We start from the raw sequence: 22,990 nt of genomic DNA, 5'->3' as shown, positions 1-22,990 counted from the left end.
CCGGAAGTGACATTTCGGCTGAATTAGCCAATTAGGGACACTGGAATAAAGAGTGACGCTGCAGCACACAAATGGTAAGCATGGGAGGGCTCCAAACCCTTTTATATATACAACATGGTCTCACAAGCGAGATGCATGCACTAGCGCATGCACTCGCAGGCTCGACCCTAAAAAAAGGAAATCTATGAGGAAAGGAAGTCCATGACATTAGTGAGCCCTCCGGCCAGCTATCATGCAGTGTTACACCTTCGACAAATTCCACTGAAATAATTCAGAAGACATTGATGATAAAAACAGGACATTTAATGAGTACATACTCGCAGGTAGGGAACACCCAGCCAACTGCTGAGAAAAGAACTCCCAGCCCATCTACACTGAACATTAAGAGTGATCCCACAGAGAAACAGAGGCATGCAGCCAGCAGGATGGAACACCCACCCCCTCTTACAACTAACCAATTAGGAATTTGGCAGTCTCAAGAACCGGTGAAATCTATGACAAGCCAAAGTTGGTGACCCCTCTTTCAAACAATGAAGGAGCAGAATCCATATGTTCTCAAATCTCCCCACCCCAACATGCAAATCCCATGTCAGACTTTCCATTGCAATCAGCATCCATACTTTAGAGAACCATTGTAATGCAAAAGGGTGATATTTTGTTTTCCACTTTAGAGCTATCAGATGCTTTGCTTCTAGCGACGTATTCACAACCAATCTCTCATGGCTTTTAGATAGTCCCTTCAGATCCAAGGGCTTCAGGCCTAACTATAATTCTGCTGATTCCAGAGGGAATGGATACCCCAAGACGCCCTTAAAGTGGCTCAAGATCTCATTCCAGAAGGGCTTCAGTACAGGAAAGGCCCACCAAATGTGCGATAACTCTACCTCTTGGCCACAATCTGCTCAGCATTTCCTATCAGCATTTTTATAGATAGTTTTTTTTTTCGTTTGACTTATATGCCAAAGAGTCATGCGTTTGTACAGTGTTTCTCTATTTCGGATACTACAACACAGTTTGTGTGTGCCATCCCAGGTTTCCTCCCAGATGCACATAGAGAACTACCCACCCAGAATTTTACTCCATTTCTTCATAAATGACCATTCAGTCTTCTGGCCCACCTCGGATAAGGCAGAGTGTTTTTTAGAGACTAGTCCCTTTGTGGAGGTGTATGTGCTGAAAGGTTCTCAAAGTGAGTCAATTCCAGAGTGCCCACAATTTTCTTCCCAGGAGATAAAACCTAATGAAAGATTTGAAAAAAAAATGTATGCGTTCAGACTCACTCATCAGGAATCCATTTTTGCATGCTTTAAAGGTCTTAATATCGCCCTTGCAAACAGATTCCTAAGAGTTCTGCATTCCCTCTCTCGCCATTTACCAAATTGCCACCAGTCAACTCCTGGTGAGACATCAGGATTGAGGATGAGCAGCGTGAATGGGATGGAAAGGATGTAAGAACCTGTCCCAGATCCCTAGTGTAGGGCGTAAAATGTCCAAGACATACCTCACCTGAGGTCGAAGTGGCTTTGGGAGCCGCACCACATCCAATGGTTTGCAAACCAACAGGGCTGCCTCCACATGGATCCTGTGTTTCTCTGTTTCATAGAGAGACCAGTCAAAAAGAATGTGAAGTTGGCTAGCTCTATGGTATCGGGTGAAGTCAAGAAGGACCAGCTTTCCAGGGTGCCGTCTAACTGAGAGAGGACAGACCTTAGAACTCTTGCTTTCTTATCTGCCCACATAAAGGAGTCTAATGCTCGTTATAAGTCAGTTATGTCTTCCTTTTGAATCATTAAGGGAAGAGCCTGGAACAGGTACAGTAACTTGGGCAAGACATTAATTTTAATTTTTGCAATCCTATCCAGCCAAAAGATAAACAAGGGCCACCAATGGCGTAGGTCAGCTTTAATGGAAGAGGTGAGTCTAAAATAGGTAGCCTCATCAAGCCTTCCCAAAGTTGGAGCAATGCACCTTCCCAAGTATTTACTCTTCCATTTTGAATACTGAATGTGAGAAGAGCTAGCCACCCATTTATTAAAGACAAATTTGAATAATGTCTTTGGAGGCTTTAATGGACAAGTCTGGGTCTATTATGGTTAGTAAAATGTCATCAGTGAAAAATAGTGGGTTTTATGCTGGCCTCCTCTGAAGGGGAGGCCCTTAATTTGCCAACAGTTTCTAATCTTGTCCACCAAATGTTCCACCACCAAGGTGAATAGAAGCGGGGAGAGAGGACAGCCCTGCATCATTCCCCTTGCTAAGGGGAAAGCAGCAGTTTAAGAACCATTGATTGTAATTCTGATAGTTAAGGATTTATAGTTTGCCCTGATAAAGGTTCTCACATTTGGCCACAAATCTATGGTTTCAGGCACTCATAACGGACCATTTGACTCACTTGAATGCTTTTTCAGCATCCAGAGCCAATATGGTCATCGTAACTAGGAGTGGATAGAACTCGCTTAGTTCCACTCCTCGGAATTCCATGGAATTACAGAAAAACTCTGCGAGATTCTACGGAATCACACTAACAAATGGAAAATATGCAGCTCAAACTGCTTGCGCTACAATTTAGCGGTGGTAGTGAGCGCTTCGCTGAAAATCAGCACGAACTGATCCATGTATTGGGCAAGAGCGTACAGCCATTGGAGTTGATGTTGCTGCCGCTCGAGTACAAAATCTACTCAAGTGGCAGAAAATCTACTCAATGGCAGCCCTATGATCGCTCACAAGAGCCTGCAACCACCCGCATTCGAAAATCGAGCTAGGAGATGGCAAATACTGCTCTTGCTCACCAGCTTACATATTCTGGAGCTTTGCTGGGAAAAAAATTTCACCACGGAAGTTGGCCAGAACTCTGTGTTAAAGAGTAATGTGGAGGGGCCACAATTCTACCTATTCTGCGAGCAAAATGGAAAATTCCACCCAACCCCCAATCATACCTTTCCTTTTGTTCAATTTCTCCACATGATGGAGAACATGTCTAATATTAGCAAATGTTTGTCTCCCTGGGATGAAATCTGATTTATCTGGATGGATCAAAGAAGGCACGTGAGGTGGCAAACTAGATTAATCAAAACTTTAGTGGAAATGTTAGCCTCTGCATTTAACAGTGCTATATATACATAGGACGCACAAGAGTATGCAGGCTGGCCCGGTTTATAAATCAAGGTGATGCTGGCTTCCATCATTGTGGGGGTGACTGCTTTAGATTGAAGGAAATATTTTTAAAACTTGTGCTAGCAACTGCTAATAAAAGATACTCATCAACCCATCTAGGCCTGGGGATTTATTGTGGTCCAGTTCTTTTATTGGAGCTGAGGCCTCATCCTCCGTATTCTGGGACTCAAGGCTTCCCGTATACTAGGGGTTAGCGAGAGCAGACAGACTGGGGACAGAAAAAAAGTCCTTATTTGCCCTGTCCTTGGAGTACAGATTCTTACAGTAGTCCCTAAAGTTTTCTCTTTTCGCTCTCTCCTTGCTCAATGCTACCCCTTGGGTCCTTAGCCTTGCGAATTCTGTGACTAGCAGCTGCCCTGTGTAGTGTTGTTCTAAAAGAAAGTCAGAGTTGTTGAATCTCTTGTAGGATATTTGCTTCAAGCACAGTAGTGCCTTTTCTTATGTTTCTGTTGCCAAGTGAATTTATTTAGGCCTTCAATGGAGTGATGGCTCTGAGGGACCTCTGAGCCTTTGGTTCTGTTTTTTTTCCTTCTTCTGACGTTAAACTCTCCTCTAATATCTGTTTGGTCAGATTCCAATTTCTTTCTGTTCTCTGCATTGGCCTCTGATAAGAGCTTTAAAAGCACCCCATAGACTTTGTGTTATATGTATCTACTGGTAGGCATTTGAAAACCTCCTGCTGTTCCTCTTATTTGATCTTATGATTATCCAAAAGTTAATTTTCAAGGTAATTAAAGCATGATTTGATTACGCTGTCCCCGCTATTTCTGTCCTGTTTGTAGCTTTTAGTGGGGGCCCCACACCAGGTCTATTCTTAAATATGATGTGTGGATATGCGAGAAACACATGTGCTCTCTCTTGTGGGTTTGTTTCTTACCAAATGTCTTAGGAGACCCAGTTCTAGTGTTTTTTTAACCTCTTCAGTGCCCATGACGAGCTGGACTCGTCATGGGCCGCGGTTGCGCTGTGCCCATGACGAGTCCAGCTCGTCATAAACCCCGCCCGCTAATGTAACGGCCGGCACAGGGCGGGGAAAGGGTGTGGCACTGAAGGGGTTAAACATGCCCTTTGAAGGTATCTGTCTATCCTGAGTTTCCTCTGGTTCTAAGCTGACGGCTCACAGACAGATTAGCTCTTTCCAGGTCCACTCTTTCACCTTCTCAAACATGAGTTCCTGGCCCTCTTTTGGTGCATATGCAGATAGAATGTCTATTTCTCTTTCCCTGAAGGTCCCTGTCACATACACAAACCTCCCCTCCATGGAGTCCAGCCCTCCACTGAGTATGGAAGACCTCTCTGTTCTTTAACATCTTTTTAAACCCTGGGGGAAAAAAAATATATATATATATTTACGCGAATAACAAAAATCCAATTAAAAACGTATATAATGAATTTAAATCAGTAGGATGCAAATGAAATTTGAAATTCGCACAAAGACAATACGAGTTACAATATAGCCAAAGGGTTGCGGCATTTGATGGTTAGCATTTGCGGTTCATTTATATTTAAATATTCAAATATATGATGAGATAGATCAGACAATTTGCATTTATGCATGAACTTATTACTGCGCTAAATTTGATCATCATATGTGTTTTGTTTACTTATTGTAAGGTAAGAGGAAATGGTACCGGAAATTTGCATTTACGCATGGTAATTTTATTGCGCAAAGAAATGTTTGTAAGACAAATGTATAAACATTTTCACGGGGAATGCTCTTTCTATGTCTATTATCACGTGCAATCTATGAACCTATCACTAAGCACAATGTCACTTTAAAAATGCGATTGCTGTAAAAAAACGTTACCATGTGATCAAGACTCGAATGAGTTGAAACGCGTTAAGGCGGCATCGATAAAATAAACACGAAAAAATTGGCACCAAGATTGTGGTCCGTGTCCGTGTGTAGCTGACAAGGCTGAGACGCTGCGGATTCGTCTATATTTGAACCGGGAGGTTTCACCCGGCTCTACACGGGCCCCCGCTATACCAAAGGTCGACAACACAAAAGAAACCACATCCGGAGCCTTCGGCAAAGGAAATAGAGAAGTCCGGCAGGACTAGGAGTGTCGCACCCCCCTTCAACGCGGAAACACAGCCACGCCAAAAGCCGAGCGGAAATCGGTAAAAGCAGGGTCGGAGGACGCGGTGGAAACTGAGAGACGCAAGGTAGGCGAGTGATAGCGTATATAAGGGGTTAGCGGTATGCCATACACGCATACGAGGTAGAACAAGCAAAATATATTTAAAAACCTCAGAACGCGTGTGCAAAACATCATAATCATGATGTCCGGAGATACGTTAAGAGACAGAGAGGCGGCAGCCCTGGAAATGTTCAGTGATGCAACTGTTACTAAAGAGTTACCACAGCCACACAAAGAGGATAGCAACAAAAGTAACAATACTCTGAAGGATAAGTTTAAACAGTTGAAGAAACATATGCGCCAGGAACAAAGCAAATGGTGGGAAACAAAGTCTTTGCAAGGATACATTGATGTAGGGCGCATACCTCGCGGTCTGAGAATATTCATAGCTCCAAGCTACGAAAATCCAAACCCAAAAATGATGCAGGAATGGGCACAGTGCAATTTGGAGTCATCCAGGAATTTAGTTTTGATTTTGATCAAATATGCTGAAATTGATCGTGCTACTCTTTTGGAACAAATAGACAAATTAAATGAGGAGATTGGAAATCATGAAAAAACAGAGACAAATCAATTGCAAATTGACAAGTTACGCAAAGAAATGATGACACGCCTCAGAAAAGAGGAAGACAAAATAAAAGATAGAAAGGCCTACAAGTTTATAAGAGACAAAAATGATTACGAATTGGGACAGATTTTTACCTTTTCAAGGAAATACGACACAATACGACGCACTAAAGCAAATGTAAAGGATGGCCAAAAAAAGATATACTAACGGGTGACAAACAAGCAGTTCTAACATCCAATTCGGATCTAAGCTCTGCCACTGACAGTGGTTCTGATTCTGAATTAAGGAACAAATTAGTATGTGCCTCTGATCCAATACCTGAACCAGGTGATGAAATTAATTTTTTATGCATGGACAGACGACAAACACTACGTCCAAGAGTTCAACCAACAGGAAATCAAGAAATTACAAACGTAGGCAGAGGTGCAAATCGCGACTTCGGACCATCAAATCCCAGGAGGCAAGCCAGGGGAAGATGGATACGAAAGTAACAACAGATAACAGAATAAGTGAAACTATCATCAATTTGGCAAATATCAATTTATCTAAAGGGGAAGAACAAATCTTAAGCCTTGGCCTATCATTCTGTCCGGAAAGTAATTTTAATTACTCAAGAACTAGGATGGACATCTACAGATGCATAAGAAAGTTGAAACTCAAGAAACATTTCTTAATACAAGCCAATGAAAAAACAAGAGAAAGTGTCAATTTAGAGAATCCGGTCATGGTGGAGGAAGCAATAACAAGACAGAATATAACCAATCAGGAAGCATCACTACTGGATACTTTGAATATCTTATGGTCTGAAAATAACACACAAATAGACCATGATGCAACAATGGAGATTAGTGACAATATTAGGCCAGTGAGAGCAGCCATCCCATCACCATTTAAAGCTAAATCCACATTTACACCGATCAGTCCAAGAGATTCTATTGATGTTTTCAATGAGCATTTAATTGGCGCTATCAAGAAACTACACCACAAGACACAAAATGAGAAGACAAAATATAACAAAAAATTAACAGAATACCATAAGCTCATGTCAAAACTCAAAAATGACTCCTCCATAGTCATTAGAAACGCGGACAAGGGGGGCAACATTGTCATTTGGAACAAGACAGAGTATTTAAAAGAGGCGTTGTCACAACTCAATAATACTGATTGTTATACGAGGGTGAATGGAGTAGACCTAAAAAGAATACATCAACAATACCATACAAAACTATTATCCTGGAAGACCAATGGTTTAATAACCAAAGAAGAATATAACTTCTTAAAAAATGACTATCCTGTTACACCATCAATGTATTTTATTCCTAAAATACACAAGGACAAGAACAAACCACCCGGTAGACCAATCATATCGGCTCGTGGGAGTTTACTGGAGCATACCTCACAATATGTGGATTTTTACTTACAAAGCCATGTGCAAGATTTAGCCTCATATGTAAGGGACACAAGTGACTTTTTATACAAACTTAAAGATGTGAAATGGCAGGAGGACTATCTGATGATGGCATTAGATGTCACATCACTCTATACGAGTATCAAACACAAGGATGGATTAGAAGCACTCCGATACTATCTAGAATCCGATAAATCTGAATTGACAGATCATAGTAACATGTTAATAGATATGGTCGAATTTTGCTTGATAAATAATGTTTTTATGTTCAACAGCTTGCATTTTCAGCAAATAACGGGAGTAGCCATGGGAGCCAGCTTCTCCCCCAGCTACGCTTGTTTACACATGGGCTGGTGGGAGGAGCTGGTTCTAGCTAAGGATTTCAAGGAAATTATGAAAAAGAATATTATTATTTGGTTACGCTTTATTGACGACCCTTTTATTATATGGAAGGGTACTGAACAGGAGGCACAAAACTTTTTTAACTTGATCAATAATAATAATTTGAATTTACATTTTACAGGTATTATTAATAATACATCTGTAAATTTCCTTGATACCAACATATACATTGATAACAGCAAAATCCAAACAAAACTATATCGCAAAAAGACAGCGGGTAATTCAACACTACATAGTTCTAGTGCCCATCCCCGACATCTGATCAATAGCATCCCCTATGGGGAAATGCTTAGACTAAGGAGAATTAACAGCAATGAGAGTGCTCTAAAACAAGCACAAGATCAAGCAAAAAATAAATTCTTAGCCAGAGGTCATTCACGTAAAACAATAGAAAGGGCCATTGATAAATCCATGAACAAGGATCGTTTTGAACTAATCAAACCTAAATCGAAGGGTCAACAGTCATCATTAGCAAGTTATACCGATGACAACACTAAAAGTGAATTTCGGATTATTATAGACTATAGCAAGCAGCATAAAGAGTCACGTAATATTATTACGAGTAACTGGCCCCTGATACTAAGTGACCCAATATTGGGGCAGTCTCTGTCTAGAAAAGTATCTATTACGTACAAAAGAGCAACATCAATGAAGGATACACTGGTATCAACAACCCCTGAAGTAATTGAAACTTGCAGTTGGCTTAAATCTCACAATGGATTTTTTAGATGTAAAACATGCAAGGCATGCCAAATGGGTGTAAACAAGATGTCATACACAACACCATTAAGCAAGGAGGAAAACAAAACAAACAAACTACTTACATGCAAGACAGAGTATGTTATATATGTTTTAATATGTCCTTTGAGCTACAATACATTGCTAGCACTAAGCTACAAGCTCACAAACGGATTTTACAGCATATTAGAGCTATAAACAATCATGACAATACATACCCTGTAGCCAGACATTTCCGAGATTATCACAATTCCAGAAGTCAGGATTTAAGATTCTTTCTAATAGACTCAGTACCTCCAAGTAGACGTGGAGGCAACAGAGAAGCAAAGCTGAGAAAATTAAGAAACACACTATATTCTGGAACTAGATACAAAAACCCCAGGTGGTCTAAACATCACGGAAGATTTGTACACTTGCATATAAAACACTGTTTCCACAACTTGCATAGTTTATATTTATTTCTAATATCAGCAATATATTTTAGGAATTTTAAATATATGAGCTTTTATGAAGAATTTTAAGAAACAATGGATATATCTCTTTTATGTGTATATATATTTATATATTTATTTACTTATTTATGTATTTATATATTAAGGCATTAGTTTGCACCACATATTTGAGATGTATGCTCCTAGCAAAAACCCAATCGAACCATTTATGATCTAAATTTCTCACTGCAAATAATCTATACAAGTTGGCATACATAGCAATGACTGAAAATAACTGTAGCTATTGAGACAGCTAAAGGTATCTATATACAGCAATTACTTAAAATAGTTACATTAAAAAAATAAAAAAATAAAAAAATGACAATAATTGTAACATTTGCATCAAATAAAGGGAATTTTATTGAACACATTAGTTTTATTATAAGTTTAATTTTAGCACTTGTACTTTGCACGGACTCAGCACAATTTGCACATTAAGGAAAACTGGTTCCCATTTCCAAATAATTTTAGTACCAGCCTATATCATGCTCACAAGAGCAATGTAGAATAACAAAACATTGTGAACGAATAATGCTTTGCACCCTATCGAATTTACGCGAATAACAAAAATCCAATTAAAAACGTATATAATGAATTTAAATCAGTAGGATGCAAATGAAATTTGAAATTCGCACAAAGACAATACGAGTTACAATATAGCCAAAGGGTTGCGGAATTTGATGGTTAGCATTTGCAGTTCATTTATATTTAAATATTCAAATATATGATGAGATAGATCAAACAATTTGCATTTATGCATGAACTTATTACTGCGCTAAATTTGATCATCATATGTGTTTTGTTTACTTATTGTAAGGTAAGAGGAAATGGTACCGGAAATGTGCATTTACGCATGGTAATTTTATTGCGCAAAGAAATGTTTGTAAGACAAATGTATAAACATTTTCACGGGGAATGCTCTTTCTATGTCTATTATCACGTGCAATCTATGAACCTATCACTAAGCACAATGTCACTTTAAAAATGCGATTGCTGTAAAAAAAACGTTACCATGTGATCAAGACTCGAATGAGTTGAAACGCGTTATGGCGGCATCGATGAAATAAACACGAAAAAATTGGCACCAAGATTGTGGTCCGTGTCCGTGTGTAGCTGACAAGGCTGAGACGCTGCGGATTCGTCTCTCTCTCTCTATATATATATATATATACACACACACACACATACACGCACACACACACACACACACACATATATATATATATATATATATATATTGTGAGTACAGTCCTGTAGGTGAAGGTTATCACTGCTCATTCAAAGTTTTAGCACTTGCTGAGAAGGTAAGTGATAAAATACTATCTCCTTAGCTTAACTTCAACATTCAACACATTTGGTCTGCCAGGATTTGCCCCCCTCTTCTCTGAGCCATTTGTGTGAGAAGAAGACCAGCCCAGTGTGATTGAGTGAGAGCCCCCTCAGACTAATGAAAGTGTCATCTTTCATTCGATGTCACTTCCCCTTGAGATTTTTTAACATGAGGGGTTAGGCCTATATTTACGTCCAAGCTAGGCCACCCGTACAACTAGTTTCAAAAGAGGGGATTGGACGTAATATTAACTTGAATTTCTTTAGAAAAAAACCTTCTTTTTGACAAATAAGCAGGGTTTGGTGTTTTTATTTCACCTTTTTACTTTTACTGTTAGTTTTTAACATACAAAAAGACATTGAATTCATGCCATAGGAAAAGGACAGACATGTGCATTCAACAATACATCAAAGAATAAATACAAAATACTTGACGTTTGATGATTACATGACAAAAAACATTAATAACAACAAATGACCAAAAATTACCAGTCCTCGACGTTTTTCGGAACCCTATTGTCATTGGAGGGTTCTCATCAGGACCAGGACTCGGTCGAACTCTTTTGTGTAAAAGAGGTAAGTGCAAAGGCTGCTGGTGATCAAATTCAGATTATATCGGACTATTCAATATGTATATCTGTGATCTTTCACAAGTGGTGCCGGATCGGCGAAGCCCAAATTCCTACAATATGCGCGGTGTCACGAGGACCAATTCGATCAGCGTGTACGCTGTGGCGTTGCTCTAGTGTCTTCGGAATTTCAGTTGCTGTTGAGGAAGTGGTCGGGACGTCTCACTATTTCGTTTGCCTCAGCTCCTGCATGGATGATTTGTAATTCCCTTCCTGTGTGCTGGGAGGAAGGGAATTACAAATCATCCATGCAGGAACTGAGACCGATATAATCTGAATTTGATTACCAGCAGCCTTTGCACTTACCTCTTTTACACGAAAGAGTTCGACCGAGTCCTGGTCCTGATGAGAGCCCTCCAATGACAATAGGGTTCCGAAACGCGTTGAGGACTGGTCATTTTTGGTCATTTGTTGTTATTAATGTTTTTTGTCATGTAATCATCAAACGTCAAGTATTTTGTATTTATTCTTTGATGTATTGTTGAATGCACATGTCTGTCCTTTTCCTATGGCATGAATTCAATGTCTTTTTGTATGTTAAAAACTAACAGTGAAAGTAAAAAGGTGAAATAAAAACATCAAACCCTGCTTATTTGTCAAAAAGAAGGGTTTTTTCTAAAGAAATTCAAGTTAATAATACGTCCAATCCCCTCTTGTGATACTACTTCCCCTTTAGATGGCAGCCGGCATGGAATGTCTCTATCAATCCCCCACTTGTCAGTGAGGAGGGGCTTTCTTACTGTATGTTCTCAAAGGCAGTGGTACAAATGCCTGGACAAAGGCAGCATTGCAATGCGGTCTGGCGCAAACATAACAACAAAGGCAAAGTTGCAGTTGGTCCCATGCCATGTGTGAAACTTTCAGCTGGTCCTGGCTTTTACAAGCAGCACTTGACACGCTGGAAATTTTGAGGCCACATTTATAATGTTAAAAGTGGATCTAGGAGTCAGGAAATATAATGGGCTGATGGCCGTAGAGCCAAAAGTGGCGGAATGGGCTACACATGGTTGCTCAGCATCTACACAAAGCTCTGCAACTAAGACTGCTTCATTATTGGCCTGGTTTTATAGTCAACTGATCCAATCAGAGCTGCGGAGCTCTCCAGTTTCACAGTTCCACCTGGGAGTTACTCATTCAAGCTAGGTTCTTTCTTTTGCACCCCTTTACTTGTTGTCTAAATTTACAATAGGGCGAATGGGTAACAGGAAACAAATATAACAAGTATTTGCAATGCAATAGGTCTCGCACTTGCAAGAGTTTGAGCTATTGCGATTGTAAATGACAATGCCTTTTAATTATGTGTTGGTTTTTAAAACAGAAAAATAAAAAGCATTGTCATTTACAATGCCAATAGCTAAAACTCTCGCAAATGTGAGACCTGTTGCATTGCAAATGCTTGTTTGTAAAAGCACCCCATGCCGTGCTTTCACTTTAATGGCAGTCATTTCCCTTTCTATAGACACGGCTTGTCTAAAGAAAGGTGCGCGGCCACCATTAAAGTGAAAGTGTGGTATGGGGATCTTTTACAAAAAAAAGCATGTTTGTCAAGTTGGCCCTATTGGTAATAAAAATGTAAAAGTGGGCACCATGCTGAAACTGTGGCGCAGTGCCCGGAGGCAAAATGGGCACCCTTGCAGGAAAAGTACTTTGTGCCTGCAACAGGAGAAAATAATTAATGAAAATAGTGCTTACAGACGATAGATAAAACAGACCGTGTAACAACACAAGTAAAAATTCCAGTCCTCATGTGAGGTTACAAATGCAGACAAGGCAGTATTAAGGAGGGACTACTAAGCCAATTCATGAATCAAAAGCAACCATATAGAAACAACAGCAACAGGAGCCAATTGAAAAAATGGGCTCAAAATGGATGGAGCTTCAAGTCCATACCTGAATACAGCATGCCTTGCAGAGCAGTGCATGCACTGCCCAGGCTCGACCTAAAAATTGGACTGGGCAAGCAACTCGCAAATAAAAGTGGGAGCTATGAGGGCTCTGGAGCAGCCAGGCAGCTGGCAAGGGAGTCCCGCCGATTTCAAGTTCAACCAGTGAGTCGTAATATAGGTATGTGTAAAGCAGACGTCCACCACAGGTATCCTGAAGCTGAATAACAGATGTTTATTGTTACCCAGATGTTATGCATCTTGGCACCGAATAATAGATGTTTATTTTTACCCAGATGTTATTCATCTTGGGGCTGAATAACAGATGTTTGTTGTTACCCAGATGTTATGCATTTTGGCACTGAATAATAGATGTTTATTGTTACCCAGATGTTATTCATCTTGGCGCTGAATTACAGATGTGTATTGTTACCCAGATGTTATTCACCTTGGTGTTGAATAACAGATGTTTGTTGTTACCCAAATGTTAATCACCTTGGCACTGAATTACAGATGTGTATTGTTATCCATATGTTATTCACCTTGGTGCTGAATTACAGACGTTTATTGTTACCCTGACGTTGTTCATCCTGGCGCTGAATTACAGATCTTTATTTTTGCCCAAATGTTTTATTTTATCAACCTCAGAAGGATGAAAGGCTGAGAGGACCATTTGAGTTGAACCTTTCACTATGAAGCCATGGGCAGACTCCTGGGATGGATGAATGAATAAACTTAGTCACCAGCTGCAGATCAGTGAGCAAGTCACTCACTGCTGAATATGTGGACATAATCTGCACACCTGAGGATTCACATCACTGCCAGGTGAATTCAGCCTTTCAACTTTCGGAGGTGAAGTAAAAGCTAATTAAACCGAGTAATACTCAGAACTGCTCGGTAGTGCCATGCTCTTGTGACCCTGTTTCACTTTCTGTGTCATACCTATGAGATGATAAGTCCTGGCATGAGAAGAGTTTATGTCACAACTAGCTCAAGGCTTGACACAACAGGCAGTCACTCAGCAGAGAGAGAGAATGAAAACATGCAAGAGAGAAAGAAACGGACAGGAAATGGTAGGTGGTCTAAGAAAGAGGTTCCAATTGGAATCGAGAGTTAGTGCTCCAGTCCAGGGCCTTAATTTTGATTGGACAGCCCATTGCATGCCAGGAAGTTGAAGCCCCTGGCCATAATGGGCTAGCGAAAACTGCATGTCCCAGAATGCCATGGTCAAAGCTTAAAAGGAAGGTTGAGCTGACAGCATTACATTGAATCAACCAGCAGTGATGTGAGCACAACAAAAAATATGGCATCTCCACACACAAACCGGAAGTCACACTTACCATGTCATACACGTTTAAAATCACCGGTTCATTGGCCATGGTGAGTCTCGGCAGCACCTAAATTCCACGTCAGCTGGGTAGAGGGCCCCCGGGAGTAGCTGCACCCCCAGCTGCATAGAAGAAATGTTTCTGTTGGGTCCCAGGGGGCTGCGAGGACATGTACGGCCGCACGCCTCTCCCTTCCAGAGTAAAAGCGGGGTTCAAGGCTGCAGTTCCCGCGCTTGGGTGCTTGACTCCAGGGCAGCCATCACCCCCCAACCCCGAGTCCAGCCTTGAGGCAAGGAGGAAGGCACGCAGGGCCACCTGCCTAGAGACAGGGAGCGCGGGAAGGACGCACACGGGACGTGGGCATGGAAGAGAGACCGGTCATGTGTGAGGGGGCACAGGCTTCAACGCTGCGTCTCCTCTGCGGCGCGGGGTTTACCCCGTGCACCGCTTCAATTAGCAGCTCCTATTAACCAGCATCAACTACTTCCGGCGTGGACAGGTGTTTGCACTCTTGAAAAATACCGCCGCTAAATTCCGTCCTGGCACGCCAGGCCCCAGATGTTCTTCCAGAGGTGAATGTTGGCATCAAAGGTCACCCGTGCAGCCGACTGTCCGTGGCTGCCCTGGTGAGCGCGGGTGGTTGATGACAGGAACTGGTCGGGCTGGTATCCACTGGAAGTCCCTCCCGAGCCAGAAAATCATTGGGTAAAGGGGTGTCAGTGATGACCGGGGTTCTGCTGAGGTCACTCGTATTATTGAATGGGGTCTTTGTGGTCGGGGGTTAGGGGTGGGGGGATGTGCACCAGAGATCAGCCCAGGACAAGCGGATGTGTTTGGTGCCTAGAGGCCTGTTCTAGTGCAACGTAGGTCAGTCTCGGGGAAAATAATAGCTGTGGCTGGTGGAGAGCTGTTGGTCAGAGAATGTTGCAGGTGACGGTGATGTCTCTGCACCTAAGCGCAGGGGTGTCTTTGGTGGCTGGGGCCTGTTCACGTGCAGTGGTCCGTCTGGGGAGAACGGATGGCTGCGGTCGTTAGAGAGCCGTCTGTTGATGTCTGTGCGGTTAACTGGGCTAGAGAGATGTCCGAGTAGTTCAGGGAACGGTAACTGAGGATTCCTTTACCCGGAGGGCTGTGGAGGTAGGAATTCGTTCAAGGTAGTGGTGTTGTCTGTGGTGTTGTATAGGTGATTGGGTGAACGCCGGTGCATGCGATGGTTGTATCTGGGAACTGAAGATATTGAAGTGGAGTGATTCTGCTGCCTTATTGTTGCCGGAGAGTAGTCTTGTGAGCACGCCAGTGCATGGATGTGTGTGAAACTAGTGAAGTGCAGGGGGTGGTGCTGTCTGTTGTTGCTGGAGAGTTGTTTTGTGAGCACACCAGTGCCGGAGATGTGTGTATGAAGCTAGTAAAGTTCAGGGGTGGTGCAGAGTGGTGCTGCCTGTTGTTGTTGGGAAGTTTATTTGGGAGCAGACCTGTGCAAGAGATGTGTGTGTGTGTGTGTGAGATAGAATCTGGTGAAATGCAGGGATGCTCCTGTCTTGTTGCTGGGTGTTAATTTGTGAGCACACCAGTGCAGGGCGTGTGTGTGAAGCTGGCGAAGTGCAGTGGTGGTGCTGCCTGCTGTTGCTGAGGAGTTATTTTGTGAGCACACCAGTGCAAGAGATGTGTGTGTGAAGCTTGTGAAGTGTAGGGATTCTGCTGCCTGGTCTTTTGGGGAGATATTTGCAAAGCACACTAGTGTAGGGGATGTTTGAAGCTGGTGAAGTGCAGTGGCGGTGCTGCCTGTTATTTTGGGGAGTTATTTTGTGAGAACACCAGTGCGAGGTTTGTGTGTGTGAAGCTGGTGAGGTGCATGGATGCTGCTGTCTGTTGCTGGTGGGAGTTATTTACGGAGCACACTAGTGCAGGGGATATGTTTGAAGCTGGTAAAATGCTGGGGTGGTGTTGCCTGGTGTGGCTGGAGTTATTTGAAGAGCATACAAGTGCAGGGGAAGGTAATGTATGTGTAGCTGGTGAAGTGCGGGACCAGTGCTGCCTGTTGTTTCCGGGGAGGTATTTTTGGGGCACACCAGTGCAGGGAAAGTATGGGAAGCCGGTGAGGTGCAGGGGTGCTGCTGCCTGTCGTTGCTGGGGATTATTTTGGGAGCACAGCAGTGCAGGGGAAGTTTATTTATGGGAAGCCGGTGACGTGCAGGTGGTCAGTGGTGTTGCATGTGGTGGCTGTGCAGCTGTTGGTGTATTTTCATCCAAGGAATGGTGCTGTTGGTGGCTCCCAGCGAGTTGCCAATTTTTAGTGATGTTCTGTGCAGGGGTTGCTGTGTGGAGCTGTTTGTGGTGGGTTTCAGTCCCTGGAGTACCTTTGCCTGTGGTGCCTGGAGGCCGGTGAGATGCAGAGGTGAGGGTTTGAGGAGGGAATGGTTCAGTCTGTCCGTACAGGGAATCGCTCTTTCCTGAAGAGATGTGGGGGTTGCAGTTCAGTCCAGATACTGCTAGTGTTGCTGTGGAGCCGTCGAGGTGTCCTATGTTCAGCTCTGTGAAAGCTGCAGTGGTGCCCGGTGAGCTGCAGCCGAGGTCAGCGCACCGAATCCTCGCGGGGAGCTGTCCGGGTGCTGAAGTTGTGCTCCGGGTTGCTGCAGGAGGCCGTGCGCCTGCGCCCCGGGCGCACGGTGCAGCGCATCCACAGACCAGGAGCAGAGTCCCTAGACCTGCACTGCCCCAGGATGCTCCATCGCTGCACCTGGAGCTGTCCTTGGTGCTGGAACGCCTTCCTCACCGGGGCACAGGTTCACCGAAGGAGCTACCCTCCACCAGCCCTACCTCCATCCCTGCGCACTCCATGCATCCCTCGTAGCCCAGCACCTGCTTCACGCGGCACCAGGTGTGCCCACGCACGTCCGGTTACAGAGGTCCCCGGTGCCGGCTCTGCAAATACTTGTAGACACCGCAGGCAGTTTCCGGACTGCCACGGGCCGGGGATCTCTGTAGCTTGGCAGACCCCCTTCTCCTTCCTCCGGATGGTGTGCGCTTTCTCCTTCTGACGGGGTTCTGCAAATTCGGGGAGCGGCGTGGACCACTCTGAATGAAAGCCAGCTGCCCCTACTGGTGATGGAGGGGAGGGGCCTGGGGTACCAGGAAGGGAACCAATGACCTCATCTGAATAAGGGGCGGGAGCTGGGCGCGCGCCAGCTTGCAGCCAACCAGGGCTGAATGAAAGATGCAGGGAGCGCGGTTACATCAGCGCAGCATCGCTGGTCCTGGAGGAAGCACGGAAGCTGCAGGGGAAGCAGCGCTCGAGCCCACAGCGGCATCTGCGTGCTCTTATCAGAGAAGTCAGCCAAAGCAAAACTGAAAATACAGCTCCGAATGACTGACAGAAGCTGAACAGAGCACGGACATGTACGTGAAGCACGTGCACAAACCTTTAAAATCACACACTGCCACAAGCGAACGTATATTTCACTCAAAAGCACACACATACACATACACACAACCACAAATCCATGCACTTGTTTTTCAGAAAAACGGCACACACGAGAACAGGCTGTCACACGCACGTATTTCTCTATGTTTTGCCGAAACACACGTAGAAAGTTTTCACACTCTCGCATATTTTCCACAAAAAGTCACACACCAAAGAGCGTGCAGGCGCGCCGACACACACAATCACACACACCACAAAAATACATATATTTCAAACACAAATGCACGCCCTTGTGACACTGTGCATAAGCATATACACGTAGAGCCTTGCACCAGCAGATCCCACTCCTTTTACTTCTTCTCACCAGGCCCGGTTCTAGAGGGTGGGCCAGGCCCACCCACGGAAGGTCCCGGCCCACCCAAGGAAGGTCCCGGCCCACCCAAGGCCATTCAGAAATGAAAAAGCAGGCCCACATACCTGGGACGAATTTCCTGCTGGGGCAAAACCTGAAAGGCTGCTGCAGCTCGAGTGTGAGTCTCAGCAAGCCACTGAGTCAGCCGTTCCATTGTCATGGGCAGAATGACAATGGGCCGGCAGAGGAGGCCGAGCATGGTGCATCTCCTCCCACCCCAGGCCTCAGGAGATGACTTTGAGTCCTTGGGGAGCTGCTTATGCTTTCAAGCAGCACAATTACCAAGCCTTGGGCAGGGGACGTGAGCTTTAGTCCCTCGCAGCAGGCCACAACGATCGGGTAGAATCTACGGGGCGGGGGTGGTGGGGCCTGGGGGTGAAGGGGGTTTGGGGAGAGGGGCTAGTGCCAACATTCTTAGTTTAAAAACTGTGACGTGACAGACCGGATTGAAATTGGAAGTTTCATTCTAATGAAATTCCATCCGTTTGTGCAATGGGGAAAGTGCTGTAAACAGCTTAGAGTGAAGGAACTTCGTAAAAAACACTAAGGACTGAAATAACTACATTTAAAGATCAATTTGACTAGAAATGAAAAAAATGAAAATTCGATTTTGACAATGTCGCAGTGAAAAAATGTATTCACCCTCCATGTTGGGACAAAGGGAGAGAGGTAAGAGCAGAGGAGAGATAAAGAGAGAGACAGAGCCAAAAGGAAATGAGAGATGGAGTGGGGAGTAGAGACAAACGGAGAGGGGCAGAGGAAAGAAGGAGAAATTATGAGAGAAGAGAGGAAAAGAGGCAAGAGGGGAGGGAAATAATTATAGATAAGCACAATGAGAGAGGGAAACAGCCAAGTAAAAGATGAAGTGAGAATAGAGTAAGTGGAGAGAAGGTTAGAGCAAGAGATTGGTAAAGATAGGGTAGGAAAGTAAAGTGGAGAAGGGCGATGACAAAGCGAAGGATGGATGCAGAAGAGGATTATTAGAAGTTCCTGGTCAGTAATATTATTATTATTATTATTATAAATCTTTATTCGGTTATAATGAGACAATAATAACCACAAAAGTACATACATAAAACATATCAACAAAAGTATGCATTTTATAAAAGGCTCCTATAAAAATTGTTTACCCAAGATTCACTCTGTGTTTAAAAATACATTTTAAAAATGTGCTTACGCATTTCGTAGTCAGCGCGGAATTTAGAAATTGTAGATACAACATGGCAGGACGACATCTTCTAAAACCATGGGTTCTCAGCAACGGTAATAGCCAGAGATTACGATGGGGAGAATATTATTTGCAAAACAATACGGTATGCATGGTTGTTTGCTCCGAGATCTCGTCACAAGGGCATGGCGGTAAACCCTCGTTCCAGTTTGGATTTTTGGGGAAGGCTACAAGCTTGTGAAAGAGATTCAATCTGAATTGTGTCAACAGGAAACGTTCAAATTGTGACTCAACGTACACCAGATACGGTTCCATTTCCAAGGTGGTCATGATTATTAGAGAATGTTGGACGGATGTTTTTCTTATCTCGTTGCTCAAGCGGGATTCTTCCATATAGCTAAGGGCCTTTATTTTTAGATCTTTCTTTGTTATTTCTGCAATTAATTCGGGGTTGGTAAAATATTTTTTGAGGCCAAGATCTGTGAGGAAATTTTCACGTAAAGCAGCCACTCAATTTTCCCCATATGTTCTAAGGACATACAGTCGGCCACTATTTCTTTTGTGAATGAATTGTCCGTTGACGTCCAGATACGGCGCCACAACAAGAGAGGTTGAATCTTCACCAGATTTTCAATGTGGGGAATTCCGATTTCTGCATGGCAGGCAAAGGTCGATGCTCGCTTTGGTGCCATCAGAAGAAATCTGATAAATATATTCTCTGCTACCTGCAGAGCATTGGTATATTTGTGACCCCAAAGGCCCGCCCCGTAAAGAGCAGTAGAATGGCACTTAGCTTTATAAATGCGGATAAGCTCTGGTGGTGGTCTCTTTCCGAGCTTCTGTGAGAACTTTATAAGAGCGATTATTGCTCGCAAAAGTTGGTGTTTGCGAGCTTCAATGGCTGCTTTCCAGTTGAGTTTGTCATCTATCATGACCCCAAGATATGGATATTGTGTGGTTGAGTCAATTCTCTCTTTATCCAGACAAATGGTGGTCCTTTCCCCTTTCTTTCCCTTTCCTGCCACCATGACGTATGTTTTCTTGATGTTTATTTTAAGGTCCAGGCTAGCCATAAAGTTAGAATATCTGTCTAGAGCTTTCTGGAGCTCACGTGGAGTGCGTGCCACTATTACAGCATCGTCTGCATATAAAAGGGCGGGGACGAGGCGATTTTTTACTCGTGGGAGGTCTTGAGCCCATCTCAACATCTCAGCTTCAAGACTGTTAGTATATAGAGAAAATAGAAAGGGGGCCAGGACACAACCCTGCCTCACGCCCCGCTCTACCTTAAAAGAATCGGATAGTTCGCCCTGTGTTCCAAAACGAACCGTTGATGAGGCGTTGGAATAAAGTGCACGGAGAAGGTATATTAGGTCAGAGTCTATGCCCATGTCTACGAGCACTGACCAAAGTTTCGAGTGGGAAACGCAGTCGAATGCCGCAGAAAGATCCACATAGACCATGTATAACCTTCCTTGCTTTGCTGATACATATTTTCCCACCAATAGTGATAGGTTCAGTGCCTGTTCAATTGTTCCGAACCCCTCTCTAAATCCAAATTGGATATCAGATAAGATATTGTGATCATTTACCCATTCCTGGAGACGCTGGAGAACCACTCTACCCAGGATTTTCCCAAGCGAGTCCAGTAATGAGATTGGCCTGTAGCAAGTCACATCGTCCCTATTTCCCTTCTTAAATATAGGGACCATAATCGAATGAGTCCAGGACTTAATTAACCCGCACTTCATTACTGCATCAAACACTCGTTTTAAAATTGGAGCCCATAAATCTAGTTGAAACTTAAAAAAATCAACAGGTACGCCATCAGGGCCGGGGGCTTTTCCGCGTTTACTTTTTTTGATAGCGTTTGTAATTTCATTAATATCAAAGTTGAAAAAAATCGGGAATATACTATTTTGTGGGGTCTGTTCACTTTCTTCTATTAATTCAGTTTCTGATGGTTTCCCAAAAACTTTAGAAAAATGATTTACCCATGTTGGGCCGTCGATTGCCACCTCTATTATGGGCTGGTCGCTGGGATCGTTCAGAAAGGGGGTCTTTACGACTTTCCAGAACTGTTCGCTGTTTCTACTTTGCGAGCTCTCGTATAATTGGTCCCAGAGCGCTTTTTTCAATTCTTGTTTTCTAGTTTTACAAGCTAGTCGATAGGACCTCCTTAAAGTACGAATCTCCTCTTGATCCCTTACAGATTTTGTTAATGCTTTCTTTAAGGCTTTATGCGCTAAAGTGCATTTATGGTCGAACCACCCTTTTTTCCCACTCTTATACCCTTTCTTATTACTTGTTAGAGAGTCCCTTGCTTTCTCCATAATTAGGCCAAAATTGTGGAGAAGATCTTCTTCGCTGGTGTCAGTGTTCAAGCACTTCTCAATTGCGGGATAAACCGCGTGGACTACCTTATTCGTTAAGACTGCTGGGTCTATCTTTCCCCAACCCAAGGCATAACCATTTATTTTTGTAAGGTATAAATTATTCTGGGTGAGAGCAGTCATCATTAGTTGGGGTGTAAGTTGCACCTGACCGATGGCCAGTTCGAAAGCCAATGCTACATGGTCGCTGAGGGTGTTAGTTAATAATCTGAAGTTCTGAGTCTTATTCTCAAGAATTATTGAGACCAGTATATAGTCGATCGTCGACTCCCATCCCCTACCCAAATATGTGGCCTGTGGTTTCCTAGTGGCGGTATTACTTTCGTTTAAAATCACTAGACCAAGTTCTGACATTATTTCATTTAAAAAGTTTCCTACCTTGGTATGGCGGAAATGAATCATGTTATTTTCTGTTTTTTCTGTCATGCCACAGATGTTGGTGTTTTTTTTGTCGCAGGGGTGGTGGTTAAAGTCGCCACACCACACGATGCTAGGGACATCTAGACCTTGCATCTTTTTAGTCTGAGTTGAAAGTTTATTGCGGATAGACCCAAGTAGGTCTACTCTCTCACTTTCTGGTAAATTGTCGTACATATTTACCAGAATTAATGTCCCGTTCTTCGGGAGTGAGAGTTTCAGTGTCTGGTAATTAGGATATAGGCCAAGAGGCGTTATTTTTAATCCCACTATAGTATTTTTTATGAACACCGTGAGACCCCCCTTAGCCCTTCCATGAGCACTTGCCACTGCCGGTGAAAAATACGTTTTATAGCCTAACAAGTGCTGTTCATTAACAGACCATGTCTCCTGTACGCAGATTATATGATAATTCTCGGCGAAGTCAAGCAGACTCCCGTTCGTTATTTTTGTACTTAGGCCAGCGATGTTCCATGACATGATGTTTATTTTTAGGTCATTATTTGTACATTTATTTGTACGGGCTGCCTCTACAACTGGTCGGTACTCTACGTCTCCCTTCTCCAGGACTTGATAGGCACAGGTATTCCCCTGAGTAATAGTGTTGGGTCCTCTAGACGATGTAAAAATGGCTGTTGGGTCGAGATTACTATTTTCCATTATTTGTATTTCTGAGTTATTACTTCGAAGGACGGTATCCTCGGATATATTTTGGTTTTCTATGATTGATTTTTGTAATCGAGCCTGTTCTACGGGAAGTCAATCTACATTTTCTAAGTCAGTCAAGGCTGAGTAGCGGTTTTGAGTCGGTAGATTGAACCTAGGAAGTAATTCGGAATAGTAATTTTGAGGTAGATGGTGAGGTGGATGATTTGGGCGCTGGAATAAGTATTGATCATTAGTCAAGCACTTCCCCATAGGGTACGAGTTAAGTGAGTGGTTGCGAAAATTTTGATGGGGAATTTGCTGGACTGCTTCTCTCCAACGTGGGAAGGGATTTTCTTCGGGATAGGATTTAGAATGAGAGACCAATTCCCGTGGATAGAAGTAGTTGACATAGTGCGTCGTAATAGCATCCTCCCCTC

General features: G+C 43.3%; 1 protein-coding gene across 1 annotated transcript in view; it reads right to left on the bottom strand.

The window, feature by feature from the left end:
• LOC146799556 (deubiquitinase DESI2-like) overlaps positions 1–17,176 on the bottom strand; it is a 324,800-nt gene extending 307,624 nt beyond the window's left edge. Inside the window, exon 1 of the mRNA XM_085627126.1 lies at positions 14,107–17,176. Coding sequence (XP_085483252.1) covers positions 14,107–14,145 — 39 coding nt within the window. The 5' untranslated portion in view covers positions 14,146–17,176. The remainder of the gene's footprint in view (positions 1–14,106) is intronic.
• Positions 17,177–22,990: the final 5,814 nt, after the last annotated feature.

The sequence above is a fragment of the Triturus cristatus genome, chromosome 9 (genome assembly GCF_964204655.1).
Source record: "Triturus cristatus chromosome 9, aTriCri1.1, whole genome shotgun sequence".
NCBI classification, from domain to species: domain Eukaryota; kingdom Metazoa; phylum Chordata; class Amphibia; order Caudata; family Salamandridae; genus Triturus; species Triturus cristatus.
This window is presented reverse-complemented; position numbering and strand designations above follow the sequence as displayed.